Raw genomic sequence first — 18,574 nt, 5'->3', positions numbered from 1 at the left:
TGCAAACTATTCTTTTGTTACAAACACTTCTTTTTCAAGATACGAAAATTTCTCTTCATAGCTTTCTCTCTTTAGTTTTTGTATTCTTTCTTTAATAGTAATTTGTGTATGGTTTGTGTGTGTTTGTTTTTCCTTTAATAGTCTGTGTGAATATATTTCTTGGTACTAATGTAAAATCTTTAAAGATGCCTTTATATTCTATGTTTCCTTTTCGTTTGCTATTTCTTGGCTTATATTATAGATTGTAATGTATATATTCATCAAACAATTTAGTTAATTGGTTTTTACATGCTTAAACATCACCCGTTCATGAATGGAGATTCCATGCACCCGTTCATGAATGAAGATTCCATGCAATATACCACTAGGTTATTGTAGAGTGAAATTCTCTCACAACAATTTTGACATTTTGACTTTTTTTTTTTCCAATTTTTTTTATTCAAGGGTTTAGATTCAACGTTACAGAAGCAACTTTCAATCCAAACCTTTCAAAAAAATTTCTATTTCATTGAATACTTTCAACCTAGCAACAATGATAACAAAAATCGTAAGAAATCCTACCTAATTATGCTGCTATTTGAGGGAGTACAAATAGACATAGATCTTGTGTGACTTCCATGTAGAACTTCTCTGCTAGAGTGCTAGCATTCTTCAAAATGGGCTTCCAAATTCTGAGATGTCTATAACATGAACGTTACTCTAAATAGGTGAGTAAACAAAGCATCATAAACAATAAACTATACGCAAAGTACATACGATATAGAAAACTAACCATGGCATCGAGATTGACCCCAATCCTAAATCCGAATCTGCCACAAACATCACTACCACTTATTTTTCACAACAAAAGTTTCAAATTGAAAGCTTTAAAGGTCTAATGGAAGAACAAATTTTTTCAATTTTTTTATTTATTATAAAAAAGAAGAAAGCGGTACCAATTTAATAGGATATATCACTACTTGTAATTTGGAAAGCAAAAAATAACAAATTATAGTTTACTAACTCATTTATCCTAAAATTTTCAAACACATGCTAACAAATAGATATTGATATAAAATATTCACTTTGTAACATAACTTAATAAGTCTCAAACACACATCTTTAATAGCTTTAAATGAATTTGTCATAGTTGTACTTAAGCTATTGCTCAAGCAATAAGAGGCAGCAAATATCATTCCATAAAAAACTATTCTCTTCTTGTCTAATAATGTTTAGGAGGGTTGTCACCTTGAATTCAACTAAATTCTCTCAATTCCATCAGTTACAGCACAGACCATGTTGGCAAGAAAAGAAACAAAAAATAATCCGAACAACAATAGAGGACTTTCACAGAACAGACATAAATTTTTTACCAAGCATAAATCAACTGCACTCAATTTTCATAGTACAAAATGTAAATATTTTGTACTCTAAATGACACAATGGATTCTGCACGGTGACCTTGCCTAATTGTATCAAAATATGCCCCAAAGATCCAAAAGCCAAGATAGTATTTAAATTTAAAACTTTCACCCTTGACCATAACACGCTTGCCTTATAAATCAATTTGCTTTATTCAAATGAAAATCCCAAGTAAACATAAAGCACAATCTTGTAGTCGTTTGATTTAGAAAGCATTTATTCTATTGCAATGATCATTATAACTTATTCAATAGATTTTAACACCTTTAAATTTAAAACAACAAAATTAAACTACAATTAATTTGCATTTGTCAAATGACTACACTACAACATTCAAGCTTCAACTAAAGAACGGTGATCATGGATAAACCATCTAAAACTAAGAAACAAAGCAAAAACCATTAAAAAAAAAAAAAAAAAAAACTAAAACTAAAACACATAGGTTTGCCACCATACCCTAACCCAAATTCCTTTATCAACACAAAATCCACCGATCTAAGCATGCTCACCATCAAAGATTCCCACACATTTGAGGGAGACTATCAAACCAACACCAAAAAACCCTTTCAATTATATCTCCACCTTTCAATTAACCCAAAAATAACAAAACCTAAATAAAATTTAACACAAATTTTTGTTGTTAACATCTTCTGTCAGTAGGTCTCCATGGCAATATAAAATCTCTCAATATTAATATGTTGACAAACTATGGAAAATATATTGAAACCGTTATCAATAATAGTTGTTTCACTTTGTAAATAGTTGACATACACTCAAGTTAGCTTGATCTCATGGCTTCCATCATAAACTATAATAACCACTACTTGCTGGAAAAAAAAAAACCACGGTTTAAAGCCCTTTTTTTTAAAATATTGCTTAAAGATTTTTAAATTTCAAAAGTGGTGTTTCCCCCAACTACCCAACACTATCATTACATCCCACGAGGAATTCCATTAAGTTAAAGACATATTTTTGCAATCCTCCCAAGAAAATTAAAATGCTCCCTGTCAGCAGAACAATTAACAACAATAAGAATCCAAGTTTCAACCAACAGAAACTTTAGGAAACTTGCATCAAATACCAATAGGTGTATTATTCTAACAAAAAGTCACATATCCAAGTCCAAAAATTTATTATAGCCGTCAATAGCAACCCAAAGATAAGAAAAGAGACACACCTATTAAATTGGGCTATAATGAAACAGAATAACATAACAAAGTTATTAACAAAGAGACACATCTATAGCCATCAGTATTAACAATGAAACAGAATAACAACTCTAAAATCCCAGATGAGGGAGTTTGATGAGTCTGTCTTACTGCGTTTGCGCTTAAGAGGGAGAGTGTTTTTTCTTCTTTTTTTATCGGGTTTTGGTTTTGGGGAGAAGGAAATTTTCTGTTTTTTAGGCTTTGAGCTATTTTTTTGGCTGAAATTTTTGGGTTTTTATGGAGACTAAGCAATTGGATTAATCGATGAACATATAGAAGATACCTAATCGGAGGGATTGGATTGGGGAAAGTGTGAATATATAGAAGATCTAGACGTAATGGCCTTCTACGTTGAAATGCCTTCTTACTTCAATCTTTGTATTTTTTTTTTTTTTCAATTCTTAAATTCGATTTTATACTTCCTGTATAATTAAACTGCAAATCTGGAATTATTGTTTAATTACTCTTAATTTTTGGGTAAATTTTAATAATTTTTTGATCTCTTACACAAAATGCACTAAAAAATTAAACATGTGACTCTGGACTTACTAAACTTAGGAAGGCACTTCCCAAATCCAACTCCCATAATACATTCTAACATATATTTAGATCCAGACAACATGAAATAATTACTTCTTTGGATTCCTTAAAAACATTCCACGTCAATACTATATTAAAAATAAATAAATAAAAACTTTTCTAAGACTTAAAAAATAAAAATAAAAATAAAAAAATAAAAAAACCCAAAAATTTCAGCCAAAAAAATAGCTCAAAGCCTAAAAAACAGAAAATTTCCTTCTCCCCAAAACCAAAACCCAATAAAAAAAGAAGAAAAAACACTCTCCCTCTTAAGTGCAAAGGCAGTAACACAGACTCATCAAACTCCCTCTCTTCTTCTTCACGCAGTCCCATCTCCATCTTCAAACACACAATTTCCTCCATGCCTCTCTCTACATACACATTCCCCTGCATCCAATCTTCAAACCCCTAAACTATCGTCCACGGGTGCCAACCACCCACTCCTTTAGTGGCAGAAAGTTTTTGATTTTGAGACTTTACCATCAGACCAGATTCTCTTCAAACATTACCGGTAAGTTTTTTATTTTGTTCTATAATTTGGGTTGTTAAATATGATTTAGGGTTTCGTTTTTGGTTGTTAAATATGATTTAGGGTTTCGTTTGGGAGTGTTTCTTTTGAATGATTAGCTTAGATTGATGGGTTTGGAGCCCATAGTGGGTTTTATTAATTTCAATTATTGGCCGCGAGAAAATCCATCTGGGATTTTAGAGTTGTTATTCTGTTTCATTGTTAATACTGACGGCTAAAGGTGTGTCTCTTTGTTAATAACTTTGTTATGTTATTCTGTTTCATTATAGCCCAATTTAATAGGTGTGTCTCTTTTCTTATCTTTGGGTTGCTATTGACGGCTATAATAAATTTTTGGACTTGGATATGTGACTTTTTGTTAGAATAATACACCTATTGGTATTTGATGCAAGTTTCCTAAAGTTTATGTTGGTTGAAACTTGGATTCTTATTGTTGTTAATTGTTCTGCTGACAGGGAGCATTTTAATTTTCTTGGTAGGATTGCAAAAATATGTCTTTAACTTAATGGAATTCCTCGTGGGATGTAACGTGAGTGTATGTCAATTGTTTACAAAGTGAAACAACTATTATTGATAACGGTTTCAATATATTTTCCATAGTTTGTCAACATATTAATATTGAGAGATTTTATATTGCCATGGAGACCTACTGATAGAAGATGTTAACAACAAAAATTTGTGTTAAATTTTATTTAGTTTTTGTTATTTTGGGTTAATTGAAAGGTGGAGATATAATTGAAAGGGTTTTTGGTGTTGGTTTGATAGTCTCCCTTAAATGTGTGGGAATCTTTGATGGTGAGCATGCTTAGATTGGAGGATTTTGTGTTGATAAAGGAATTTGGGTTAGTGTATGGTGGTAGACCTATGTGTTTTTGTTTTTTTTTTTTTTTTTTAATGGTTTTTGCTTTGTTTCTTAGTTTTAGATGGTTTATCCATGATCACCATTTTTATTTATTTATTTATTATTATTTTTTTTGCTAGCAATGTTTTAGTGAGAGTTAAAATTGTATTTTTACCGAATTGTCCTTTAGTTTTATTTTTGCATAAACAAAGAGGTGTAGGGGCATCTTTTAGTTTTATCTCTGTATAAACATAGAGGTGTAGGGGCATCTTTGAACCAAAAAAATGTGGATCCCAAATAGGAGAAGCCCCTTAAATAATAGTATAGATAGATAATATAAAATATAGATATAGATTTGTAAAAGAGTGATATTTATTGCACATTGTAAAAGAGTGATATTGATGGGTTTTGTGATAATTAAGAGTAATTAAACAATAATTCCAGATTTGCAGTTTAATTATACAGGCTGTATAAAATCGAATTTAAGAATTGAAAAAAAAAAAAATACAAAGATTGAAGGTTAGGTTTTTATGGAGACTGAGCAATTGGATTAATCAATGAACATATAGAAGATACCTAATCGGAGGGATTGGATTGGGGAAAGTGTGAATATATAGAAGATCTAGATGTAATGGTACCAGCATGGTGAATCTAAAGCAAAGAGAAATTAACCGAAGCCAAGAACTTTGTTTGGTTGTTAAGAAAATAATAGAGAAATAGAAAGTTTTCTCAGTAGCAACTGAATAAGGAATGAAGAGAGAGAGAGAACCTGTGAGAAAATGCGACCACCAAGCCAATTGGGTTTCTGACGTGAGGTACAGCGAGAGTGAGAAAGAGAGCATGTAACGTATTTTGGCTTGTGAAATACTGTAGCTTCTATATAATATATATATATATATATATATGTATAAATATATAAATTTTTTTTTTTTGAGGGGCAGCTTCTATATAATATGGTGTTACTTATTTTCAACAGTGGTAAATGGCTGTTGATAAAAACTTTTTCTATTTTTTAGGTAAGAGTTAATTTAGAGCATTTATTATAATTTAAGATTACTACATTTTCCAATCACAAAAAAAACCTAGGGGTGTGATGAGTATCATGTGTGGAGAAACAAAAGAAAACAGGTACAAATACATCGTGATGAAGTAAAAAAAAAAAAAAAGAATCTATGGGGTGAGCTTTGTAGGTTGGAGGAGTTTTAAAACTAACAAAAGAGTAATCCTACTTTGTAGGGAGTTAGTGAGTAGAAGTAGGAATTTAAATCAACGTAAAAGTAGGAGTTTATTAGAAGTAAGAAGGCATTTCAACGTAGAAGTAGGAATTTATTATTTTTGTCAATTTACTATTTTAACCTCATTTTTAAGTTTTAGGTAGGTGTATTTTTTACAGTAAAAAAAGCAATAACTAACTTTCTTTTTCCAATTTACTATTTTAACTCCATTTTTAAGTTGTTGGTTAATTAATTTAGGGGTATTTTTGATAGAAAAAAAGAAGCAATAACTAGCTTTCTGAATTATCTTAATATATACAGATAAATGTGCATTTCTTTGTTTAAGAGATAAGAAATAACTGTAATTTACTTTTTGACCGCGGTGTAGTATTTGAAAAGATTAGGATAAGGGTAAGTATTTTTTAAAAAAATAAATAAATAAAACCACTCTCCCACTAACTCATGTTTTCAAAACAACCCTAATTATCAAAACAAAAACCCACCGTAAGTTGAATCAAATTAAAAAAATTATAAAAAAAAAAAAAAAAAAAACCTATCCTTATCCCACTATAACCTACATCAATAATTCTATCCAAAACAAAACTCATCGATATGTACAGAATAAAAATGAACGTGAAAAGAAATATAACAAAACAAAAAAACCTAATTTTTAGGATATCTGTTTTTGAAAGAAAAAAAAAAAGCTAAATTTTAGGGAAATTAAAAAGATCAACTTGGAGAATTGGTGTGTCCCCTATCCTTATCCCAGGGTAACCTACATCAATAATTCTATAAAATAAAAGTAAAAAACTCATCCTTATGTAATGAAAAAGAATGTGAAAATATATAGCAAAACAAAAAAAAAAACCTCATCCTTATCGGTACCAGATGAACCAGACCGTGAAAAAATATTTTTAAAAAAAAAACAATATAGAACTTGAAAAGAAACTGAAAAAAGAAACCTAAATTTAAGGATTTCTATTTTTGAAAGTATTAAAAAAAAAAAAAAAAAAAAAAAAAAGCAAGTCTAAACGTGAAAAAAGAGAGAGGCAAATTAGTGTGACATTATGATAAAAAATAGTTAGGATTTAAAGAAATCTATTAGTAAAGTACCTTAGGAATCTAAGAAGTTAAACAAAAAAAAAAAAAAAAAAAAAACAAAAAACAAAAAAAAAAGAAAGGACTAAGGAGTAACTAAATGTAAGTAGAAAATACTTTTCAAATAGGGAAGAAGAGATTTTTTTTAAAAAAAAAAAACCCTTAAATTCCTACCCCTAAAAAGTTTTTTTTTTTTTTTTTTTAAGTGTAAATTCTTATTTAAAAAAAAAAAAAAAAAAAAAAAAAAAAAAAAAAAAAAAACCAAGTAGCCTAATCCTCTAAAAAAATAGCGTAAATTCCAAAAAAAAAACCCCAAAAGAATGTTTGCAAAAAGAAAAAGAAAGAGCCTTACCAATATCCTTTCTGAAGAAGCTAGTTCAAGCACAAACCCTCTTGTTTGAAATTTCTATGGCACGGGTAATAAGCAACCATCAAACACCTTTGAATCCCTAATTACATTCACTCATGGTAAGTACTTGGCAGCCATGGCAGGTAAGAACTCAAAGAAAGTCAATGATAAACAAAAGAAAAATAAAATAAAATAAAATAAAATAAAGATGAACTTTCAAAAAATAGAACCTGAAAAGCCGTTGGAGCCTTTGATAAAGTTTGTTTAAATTGTTTAGAAACCAAATCTAAAAGTAGAAGAAGATGTAGAGCAAAACTGAATGTTTTCAATCTAAAGAAGAATGAGAGAAATTGGCAAAGCTTACGTGAGTTTGTGGGTCTTAAAGTATAGGAGTTTTAATTTACATATTTATCCTTGTTAGTTAAAAATTTATAAGTGGGTATGATGAGGGTATTTAAAGCATCAAAATTAAGGAATCCAAAGAAGTAATTATTTCATGTTGTCTGGATCTAAATATATGTTAGAATGTATTATGAGAGTTGGAATTGGGAAGTGCCTTCCTAAGTTTAGTAAGTCCAGAGTCACATGTTTAATTTTTTAGTGCATTTTGTGTAAGAGATCAAAAAATTATTAAAATTTACCCAAAAATTAAGAGTAATTAAACAATAATTCCAGATTTGCAGTTTAATTATACAGGAAGTATAATATCGAATTTAAGAATTGAAAAAAAATATATATATAAAGATTGAAGTAAGAAGGCATTTCAACGTAGAAGGCCATTACGTCTAGATCTTCTATATATTCACACTTTCCCCAATCCAATCCCTTCGATTAGGTATCTTCTATATGTTCATTGATTAATCCAATTGCTCAGTCTCCATAAAAACCTAACCTTCAATCTTTGTATTTTTTTTTTTTCAATTCTTAAATTCGATTTTATACAGCCTATATAATTAAACTGCAAATTTGGAATTATTGCTTAATTACTCTTAATTTTTGGGTAAATTTTAATAATTTTTTGATCTCTTACACAAAATGCACTAAAAAATTAAACATGTGACTCTGGACTTACTAAACTTAGGAAGGCACTTCCCAAATCCAACTCCCATAATACATTCTAACATATATTTAGATCCAGATAACATGAAATAATTACCTCTAGAGATGATGTTGCTCTGTTAGGAATGTAGATTCCATAATGAACTTTAGCATCTGGGTTGTCAACATGAAGGGACTTCAAAATGGTGGCGTATCATTTGTAGCATGGACTTCACGTCCCTTACCCGTTAATTGCAACCTTTTATCCTAAAAACATAAAACAATGTTCATTACAAAAGCTACATACAAAAATAGTTGTTGCTATCGAGGATAGGGATGGAGGGAGAACATTATAACTACTTAATGATAATGGGTGGAAGTTTGAAGTTGTGTTCGTGAGAATTTGTAGGCGGATTTTTTTTTAAAGCGAAAGTTCATCGTAGTTTATCTTATCCAATTGTTAACTTTTTTTTTTTTTTTTTGCTGGCAATGTTTTAGTGGGAGTTAGAGTTGTATTTTTACCGAATTGTCCTTTAGTTTTATTTTTGCATAAACAAAGAGGTGTAGGGGCATCTTTTAGTTTTATCTCTATATAAACATAGAGGTGTAGGGGCATCTTTGAACCAAAAAAATGAGGATCCCAAATAGGAGAAGCCCCTTAAATAATAGTATAGATAGATAATATAAAATATAGATATAGATTTGTAAAAGAGTGATATTTATTGCACATTGTAAAAGAGTGATATTGATGGGTTTTGTGATAATTAAGAGTAATTAAACAATAATTCCAGATTTGCAGTTTAATTATACAGGCTGTATAAAATCGAATTTAAGAATTGAAAAAAAAAATACAAAGATTGAAGGTTAGGTTTTTATGGAGACTAAGCAATTGGATTAATCAATGAACATATAGAAGATACCTAATCGGAGGGATTGGATTGGGGAAAGTGTGAATATATAGAAGATCTAGACGTAATGGTACCAGCATGGTGAATCTAAAGCAAAGAGAAATTAACCGAAGCCAAGAACTTTGTTTGGTTGCTAAGAAAATAATAGAGAAATAGAAAGTTTTCTCAGCAGCAACTGAATAAGGAATGTAGAGAGAGAGAACCTGTGAGAAAATGCGACCACCAAGCCAATTGGGTTTCTGACGTGAGGGACATTTTTGAACTAAAATATAAGGAATCCAAATAGAGGAAGCCCCTTAAATAGTAGTATAAATTATTATTATTTATATATATAAAACTGAAGCTTTTGAAGCTCCCACTCTTTTCCCATATATAATAATAATAATCTATCCAATCCCATGGTAGGCCCAATTAAAAAAAAAAAATTTTCTTAGGAAATACCGCGCGTAACTTTTTAAAATCATACTATATAAGGATAATAATGGTCCAGGCTATAGGTAAAACCTTTCTAAACAAAAATAAATAAAGAATGTAGCGCAAAAAGAGACGCAGCCAGTGTTTTCACCATCTAAGGTCTTCTTCTCTGTTTCTTTCCTTTAATAACTGTTCTTTGTATGATTTCTTCGTTTCTTTTTCTTTTTCGTAAGTCCCTCATTCATTTTCTACGTGCTGTAATTTCTTCCTTTCTTTCTTTTTCTTTTTCTTGTTCATAATTTCTTCTTTGTTATTCTACGTGCTGTATAACTTTATAAAAAAGTTTCATCCATGCATGCATTAATTTTCGTTTATTAAATTATGCTTTGTAAATTTTTTCTCTGTTGCGTTGCATTGCATTTATTTTTATACATCTTTATACTTTATTAATAGGGTTTGCGTTGATAACTTGATGTAGTTCAAATGTATTCAAATCTTGTTTTCTTTTCATACCATGACTATTTTGTTCTTAATCTTGACTTTCTTGTAGAAAAAAATGGGTTCCTGCATCGACTTCACGATTGAAGAAATTCAGAGCTTCGTTTCTGATTTTACAGAATCAAATGGAATAGGATCGGGTGCATTCGGTCACGTGTACCAAGGTTTAATTTCCAGTGGAAATAAACACGATATTAACTCTTAGGCAGTGGCAATAAAAAAGTCATTTGGTGTGGCGGAAGAGCATTACATTCAATTTCAGGTATTTGCAAAACTCATACAAACTTCATTTTGAAAATGGAATTAATTTATTGTCTTGTTCAATAAGTGTTTAAATTTATTTATATTTTTTTTTTTGCTTTGTATTTTGAAGGCTGAAATCAGCTTCGGAAGTATACTTAAACATCGAAATATTGTCACGCTAATTGGGTACTGTAGTGGACCGAAGCATTTGTATCTTGTATACGAGTATTGCCTCAACGGTTCATTAGCAAATCATTTACAAGGGGCGAAAATGGGTAACTAACCATAATTTTCAAACTATATAGTTAGTAGTCCCGGTTCCCAAACTATATTATTTACTAGCATCTCGAGTCTATAAGACTCGATTTTGGCCTATAAATCGAGTCTCAGAGACTCGATTTTCATGGTCTAATCACGTCCAATGTGGCATATTTTTCCAGGTGGCGATCACATGGAAATCGAGTCTCTAAAACTCGATTTATAACCCTTATAAATATCAGAGAAGAACCCAGAACATATCAGAAGAATCCAAAACATATCAAGAGAACCCAGAACAACAGAGAAGAACCCAAGCCGCGCAACGTGCGCAACCTGGGCAGCCCAGAACATATCAGAGAAGAACCTAGAGAAAGAAAGAAAAAAAAAAAGAAAAAAAAGAGAAGAACCCAGGCCGCGCATCGTGCGCGACCTGGGCCGCGTGCGACCCAGGCCAAGCAGCGCACGACCTGGGCCGCGCTCGACCGATCCAGGTAACGCGCGACCTAGGCTGCACGCCATCAATCCAGGCAGCGCGCGACTGATCTAGGCAACGCGCAACCCAAGCCACCTCTCCTATCTGATCTAAGTCTCTAGATTCTTATCTGATTGTTGTGTTTCTGGATTTCTTAAATTTTTTTTTTGTGTATTTCGGCTTGTACGAGAGACTTGAGACTTAAAATTTTTTTGGTTTATAAATCGAGCCTTAGAGACTCGATTTCCAGGTAGGACAAAAATGCAAAACTATTTTATAAGCATGCTAATTACATGGAAATCTGATTCAATTAGGAGAGAAGTTCAATTAGAATTAAGAGAAGAAGCTATAGGTCAAATGGAAACCTAATTCAATTAGAATTAGGAGACATAAGTTACCACATAGAATAGAAACCTAAATTCAATTAAAATTAGTAGAGATAGAAGTTACCAAATAGAATAGAAATCTAATTCAATTGGAATTAGCAGAGATAGCTAAGAACCTTGAATAATATAGAATCTATAATAGTGTTCCTTATTATATGTTAATATATTTATATTTGGTTTTGAAATTTGCTATTATTGTTTAAAGTGTTCCAAATTCAAAAGATACACTTTAACCCTCTATTCCAAATGTTAGTTTTATTACTTTTATAGTTTTACTTAAACTAAGTGATATTTGAATGTCGGTGGAATTTTCATAGTGAGGTTGTGTTTGAAATTGTAACTTTTAAATCAGTATGCTAGATTATGATACTTTTTCGATTACTAATATTGTTTGGTTACTTAGCATAATAGTTAGAACTTAGAAACTATATGGGCGTGGTCATAAGAATATGTTTTTTCTATTCTCTACCCCATACAACACTTCAATATATAACATTGGTTACACATTTTTGGATTGAATATTCACTTTAGGATTTTGATTATAATGAGAAGAATTTTTTGTAACAAGTCGCCTTCTTTGAACTCTACCATTGGGCCCAAATATTGGAAAAAATATTTCTTATAGGACCTTTAATCCTTCCTTAACAATTGTAGTTGCTCTTGCTTGTGCTAAAATTTCCAACTTTTTAAATCAAATTGTTTTCTTCTAAAAGCCTAAGTTATTACCCTATCCATTAAATATCATTATCTTTGTTTTCATACTAAAAGTTTGTGTTCTGGTAAATTTATATCTTTGTGGTGGGAAGTTTAATAAAAAGTTTTTAAAATCTCATATCCAATAGCTTTCTCGTGCATTGCACGGGTTAGCGACTAGTCTAATATATACTACAATCCAATCTAATATTTAGTACTATATAATATAGAAAAGCAATAATTAATTATAGTGTTTTATATTCCTCAAAGTGGCATAATTAACCTTTGGATAAAAAAAGATACATAATTAACTTCTTACAAATATTTGGTTTTAGTTAACTTAATTAATAAAATTGTACAAATATTTTGATTTTAGTTAGCTCAATTGATATTAAAAGACTTAATATTGAATTTTATTATGGGTCTATTTGAGATCAGCTCATTTTGCTGAAACTGAAAGTTTTTTGCTGAAAGTACTGTAAATAAAGGTAAAAGTTGGGTACAACGAGACCCATGAATAGTACCAAAATGTAGTTGGGATGGCAATTTTTCCCCGCCCCGCTTAACCCACCCTTCCCTGCTTTCGCCCTGTGCAGGTTTTTCCCACCCTACAAAGGTGGTGGGCAGGGATGGGTTTAGACTTTTTAGACCCACCCCGCCGCATCCCGCCCTGCCTCACGTTACTAAGGGTTATAATTGTAAATTTTTCATACCTTAAAATCCTACTATATTAAACAAACATATCAATATTAGCTTATTTTATTCTACCCAATATGGTTCTCTGCCTTTATTTTGTTATGTATTATACTATGAGATTTTTATTTTTTATTTTTGTATGATCGTCTTATTAAACACTTGGATATATCATTTAATTTTTTCTAAAAATTTATTTGATTTAATGGGATAAATTTAGTTGTAATTTCAAGTATATTTTTATTAATGAAATAAGTTTCATTAAAAAAATTGTACTAGTTGTAGGGCAAATTAACAAAAAGTAGAGTTTTACGGGATAAGGCAAAGCTTCGCGAGGCCTCAAGGGGCAAGGATGGGTGAGAAAGTTTTCCCTATCATGCGGGATGGGGGCGGGACGGGAATGGGGTAAGACAAAACCATGCGGGGCGGAGACGAGGACCCCATCCTTCAGCCTTGCTCCGCCCCATTATCATCCTTAAGTGGAACCCATAAATAGTAGCAAAAATAAGCTGAATAGTAAAATAAACTGATTTTTTAAGCTGGAGCCAAACACACACTATATATGAGTAATTATTACAAAATAAACGTTATATAATTTATTTTAAAGCAAATGTCATACATTTTTTTTTTTTTTAAATACTAGCTATTTTAAAACATACACAAGAGAGGAGAGAAAATCACAAAAAAAAAAAAAAAAATCTTATTATATTTATTAAAAATTAATTTTCATCTACGTACTATAATTATAATCTTACAATTGTTGGACTTTTATTCTACCACTTACATATAGGAAACAAAAACCTTTGATTTTTTTTTTTTTTTTTTTTTGCTCAAATATAAAATTTGATTTTTTTTTTCTTTGACTCCTTTATTTGATTTTGGGTGCTCACAGGTTTTCCACGTCAGTATTAATCTGTTTTTTATTTGACTCCTTTAGATTTTGTGTGCTCACAGGTTTCCACGTAAGATTTAATCATGATTATTTATTTTAAATTTTGGTTTTAGGATACCGGTAAAGACTGGAAGCCGATCACTGTTTTAGGCATCCAGGTACAACTCCCAATTTTGCTAAACTTGAGAGATTGAACTAAATAAATAAAACAAGCTTTGAGAAGGAAAAAAAAAAAAAAAAGTTCTTCCTTTCCCTCAATCCCCGATCATCTGTCTTTGAAGTTCAGGATTTCTCCTCTTTTTCAGATTCGAGAATCAGGTGCTTATATATGTTTGTATCTCTTTTCTTTGAATCAGCTTAGAGCTTCTTTTATCTTTCTACTGTAATAATGAAAATTGGTTTCAGTTGTTAAGACATTGCGCTTTTGCGTGTCAACATTTTCAGGAAGAGACCCTGTGACAACAAAAGCTTTGTTGCCCTCTGAAAAGGTTTGCCTTTTTCTCTTTTATTGATTCATTCATGTTTTTTTTTTTTTCTTTTTTTTTTTAATGAAATTCATATGGGATGTTAAAAATCTCTCTCTGTGTGTTTCAATCATTCACTTGGGTTTGGGTTTTATAGAATGAGAATTGAGGTTGTTCTGCTGTTGGCTTGTTGGAATTGTTTATTTTTGGTGGTGTAGGTTTGACTTGGATTGTTTGGTGAACCGGGTGGTGCTAAGAATTCATGTTCTTTTTTCCCCTGGCTAAAGCAATTAATTTATATGCGATTTTCATTTCTTATATTTTTCAAATAAGTTCAATCTTCCCAATATTAATTCCATGAAAGTGGTGGTTTCATTTCTCTTATTGGACAAGATTTTTTGTGATTTTTGTGAATTATCAAGTTACGTTTTTGTGCAAGTAATTTTTACATGAGAGACTACTTTAAGAAATTTTTACATCAGATAGATTTTCTTTTTTGAAATTAGAATGCAATGAAGAAATAAGTTGCACCCAGCTGGCAATAGAGCATCCATTAACATGATTGTGAAGAATTATGACTCAAAAGAGCTTATTGAGCTAAAATGTTGAGATATTTTTATATGCTGATATCTATTCTTTCCTTTGACTATATTTTGTGTTTGATTATAAGTTGGCAAAATTGCAAAACAAATAACCCATAATGTGTTTGATTAAATTCCATATAGAAGCATTATTTCTATGAATACTTCTATTGCTTCATGTTCTGATAGACTTTCTTTTTCATATTTTTAGTTCATATACTATGCAGATGCCAATAGATTAGATAGTATATAGTGATAGGTATTGCTTCTTTGCCAAAGTATAGTGGAATACATGAGTTTTTTTTATAGTACTTGGTTGTTTTTAGCACCCCGTGCATCGTATGGTATGCCTTGAGTCATATTGTAAATAGGTGGTTATGCTTCATGTTTCAAGTGACTGTATCTTTGCGCAAAGTGAACATATATATTACTTTTGTTGAACTATCTTGTGCATTACTCGGGTTAGCGACTAGTTCTATTAGCCCTACAATAGTTGTGGCATAAAATTTCTCTGTTTGCCCTCTTTCTTGTTGTCCACAGTAACTCACAGTCACACCCCCATGGTTTTGTATTTGTGAAGTGTGAAAAAGAACCCATCTGAACGATTTTCTATTTGTAAAGCAAAATGGCGAGTTTGAGAAGAAGTCTGATTAGTGTGTGCAAAATCCTAAATTCCAATCGGAGCTCCATTGCTGCCACTTCCCCTCAGGCCCTTTTCAAGCCTCAATATCGTTGGGTTTCTGGGTTTTCTTCAAATACCCAATCGCTTGATATCGATCTCTCCAATGAAGAGAGCAAGAGACAATTATTTAACAGGTTCCACTTTATTTCTTTGTCTGAATATAATCATACTTTGGGCTTTGATTTCTTTGTCACATTTTAATTTTGATGGAGATCTCAATTTTAATTTCTTCTAAAAACTTTTCTCCCTTGGATGTGGGAAACAGACTGATATATAGGAGCAAACAACGAGGGTTTTTGGAGTTGGATTTGATTCTTGGGAAATGGGTGGAGGAGCATATTCATTCCATGGATGAGAATGGTATTAAATCTCTCGTTCATGTCCTTGACCTGGTACAGCTATTCTATACGACTCTTCTATTCTCGCGCTTAAGTGTTGGTCATAAGCCATTACCAGCCTTGACAATAAATGAATTTTCTTTTTCAGCACACAGAGGACATGTTTTATATTTATAATTCAATTTATTTTTTCTTTTATTAACTATTTTTGTATGATTGCATGCCCATATTTGTTGTTCATGCAAAAATATTCTGTATGTATCCTCAAAAAATCAGAGGACATCTGTGAAGTTTTAGTCATTTTAAAAATTTATTATCGCCAATAGAATCCTTCAATTTAGCAAAGTGATTCTTTTGATACCATAATTTTTCTGATTTGGGGTGCATATCTTCAAGATAAATAATTTCATACTCATTGATATGTGACAATGATGTGCGTTTATGGTGGTATGTTGCAATTTGTGACCTTAAACTGTGTTTGCACAATATACATGTTACTACAGTGATTGCCTTGGCAATTTCTGTTTATTTGGCCTTTTTCTTATAGAACAGTTTAATTATAGAATCTGTATCTTTTAACCTAAAGTCCTTCACCAATTGAAGACTTTTGCCCCACACATCATTGTGCCAATTTGACCCTTTATGACAATTATATGAAGACAGGCTCATTCTTGCACCAGTTTCCAATGTCTACATTGACCTATGTATTTTATGAATAAATTAATTATTCTTTGCTAAAATTGTAGCTAAAGTTTTGTTCTATGGAATTTGATGAGACTCTAGTTTTATGATATTTAGTCATATTGAGTTTCTCATAAGCCATCCATTTCGCCAATTATGCACATTCCAGTTTGCATATTTCTAGTTTCTGATACAATTCAGAAGACTTTCTGCAAGTTCTATGCATTTTGTTAATCCTAATAGTTATCTGACCCTGATAAAGCCAAGATCGAGCTTACAATGATACACAATCCTAAACTAGTTAAAAACAGTGTTCCATAACTAACAGCTAGTCAAAAACATGTGAATGGTGCTGATTGTCAAGAGAGATTGCCATGACTTAATTGAAATTGGCCTGAAATGAGACAAAGAAACCATCTAAAGCATTTGACTGATCCAAGGGATTCGGGAATTCAGTTGCTTTTTAGATCATGGGGGTTTTTGGCAAGTGACATTGAGGCAGGTTGCTCGGTCATTCTGTTTTTGGATCACTAGCTTTCTTGTTCAGCACTATTCCTAAAGTTGTCTCCATAACTTGCAACAGGCAATGAGTGTTATTTCGAGTATCTTTTTTGCTTGATCACAATATGTTTGGTGTGAGATGGGTTTACTATAAAGGGAAAGGAATTGAATCCTTACTCTGATGTTCTAATTTCTCTAAATATCATGTTACATACTTCTTAAGTGAGGAGAGGTATGCAAGTTTTATTAGTTGAGTGTGAGTTTAGAATAAACTGATGTGTTTCTCAGTTTTTTTATATTCTCATTTCGCTAAAGATCAAGGCACAACTTTCCTTACAGGGGAGGTGTGCAAGTTCTATAGTTGAGTGCCAATTTAGCATAAACTAAAGTATTTCTCAGTCTTTATACTGCTTACAACTCTGTGATTTCTATTAGAAAATAAACTATTTCCTAGGGAAGAGAGACTAAATGTTCAATATATTGTGTTTTTATTTGAATGTGGTGTTCCTGTTCTTCAGGAAAACCCAGATCTGTGGAAGTGGCTTACTGCCCAGGAGCAGCCCCCTGAAGGACTGGAAATAAATCCTGTGAGTTATGATCAAGAGATGAAAGTTCAATTTAGTTATTTTCCTTTGCTTTTCTTGTGTCTTGGGAGTTCCCATTCTTACTCTTAAAATATTCAATGTAATAGGTGTTTACTGCCCTGCATGACAAGGTTATGAACAACCTCAACAGCTACTCTGCTCCTGAAACACGAGCCATGCCTGGGCAGCCATGGGTAAGAGGGTGGGATGATATTAAGAAAGGTCAGGACGGCCCTATTGCTGGGAACCAGTAGCTTTGCGATCCACCTCTCAACAAGGTCTCATATGACGCGTTACTTTGTATGAATAAGGATATAAATTTCTGTTATGTGGTTGTTATTTGCTGTCCCATACCTTCTCAAGAAATGAATAAGGACTGTGGTGAGACAAAACCATTATGGGGTCTTGCCTCTAGGCCCAGGTACTGTATCCATAGTTGCTTATGTAATGTAGTATATTATAACTCTTAACGGTTTATGCCATGGTTTGGTCTGTCCGTACTTCTACATATGAAAGCCATATTTTCAATTTTTGTTCTCTTGGACTGGTACTTCAACTTTTAAATGGAAAATTCCTGCTGCAAAAGGAAAGTAAAAGGAAAAACAATTGTAAAAGAAGGCATTCATAAGGAAATTGCAATGGACGCAAAGATATAACACTTGATTGTAGATATTTTCCTTGGAAGAATTTAGTAACTCAACGAATCCATAATAGTTCTCTCTTTTTCTCCATTGAAGCACTTGGAATCCATAAGCTATGTAATGATAGGTAATATTTTCCCATTTTAAACCAAGGATTATATGTGTTTCAAAGGGTGCTGATTGAAATGACAGACTATTCATGCAATTTCGAGCGGATTGAAGTTGCCTAAAGAAGAAAGAGATAGTCCTTACTCCTTAGCTACATTCAATGTACATTGCACAGCTTATGTTGCAATTTTCCAAGCCACAGCCCAGTGCAAAGTGCAAACAATATGAATATGTACATATTTCGACCACCCTCATGGCCATGCTCCTCTTTTATCAAAAA

At 31.7% G+C, this 18,574-nt stretch overlaps 1 protein-coding gene across 6 annotated transcripts; it reads left to right on the top strand.

Moving 5' to 3' along the window:
* Positions 1–13,859: 13,859 nt before the first annotated feature.
* Positions 13,860–18,053, top strand: LOC126703592 (succinate dehydrogenase assembly factor 2, mitochondrial). 6 transcript variants are annotated; one of them, XM_050402561.1, is made up of 6 exons: positions 13,860–14,032; positions 14,159–14,202; positions 15,381–15,575; positions 15,707–15,833; positions 17,480–17,548; positions 17,653–18,053. In XM_050402561.1, exons 3-6 carry the CDS (start codon positions 15,385–15,387, stop codon positions 17,797–17,799), a joined length of 534 nt encoding a protein of 177 aa, XP_050258518.1. In that variant the 5' UTR covers positions 13,860–14,032; positions 14,159–14,202; positions 15,381–15,384; the 3' UTR covers positions 17,800–18,053. The 6 variants fall into 6 exon arrangements, with proteins under 6 accessions (XP_050258518.1, XP_050258517.1, XP_050258521.1 ...); XM_050402560.1 differs by having other exon boundaries at positions 15,340–15,575; XM_050402564.1 differs by having other exon boundaries at positions 15,300–15,575.
* Positions 18,054–18,574: the final 521 nt, after the last annotated feature.

The sequence above is a fragment of the Quercus robur genome, chromosome 10 (assembly GCF_932294415.1).
Source record: "Quercus robur chromosome 10, dhQueRobu3.1, whole genome shotgun sequence".
In the NCBI taxonomy this organism is placed as follows: domain Eukaryota; kingdom Viridiplantae; phylum Streptophyta; class Magnoliopsida; order Fagales; family Fagaceae; genus Quercus; species Quercus robur.
This window is presented reverse-complemented; position numbering and strand designations above follow the sequence as displayed.

Excerpts from the sequence above, each read along its gene's own strand:
- LOC126703592 (XM_050402561.1), top strand. The coding sequence starts at position 15,385 with ATGGCGAGTTTGAGAAGAAGTCTGATTAGTGTGTGCAAAATCCTAAAT. Across the intron at positions 15,834-17,479 it reads TCGTTCATGTCCTTGACCTG|GAAAACCCAGATCTGTGGAA; the intron begins GTACAGCTATTC and ends CCTGTTCTTCAG. Across the intron at positions 17,549-17,652 it reads AAGGACTGGAAATAAATCCT|GTGTTTACTGCCCTGCATGA; the intron begins GTGAGTTATGAT and ends TCAATGTAATAG.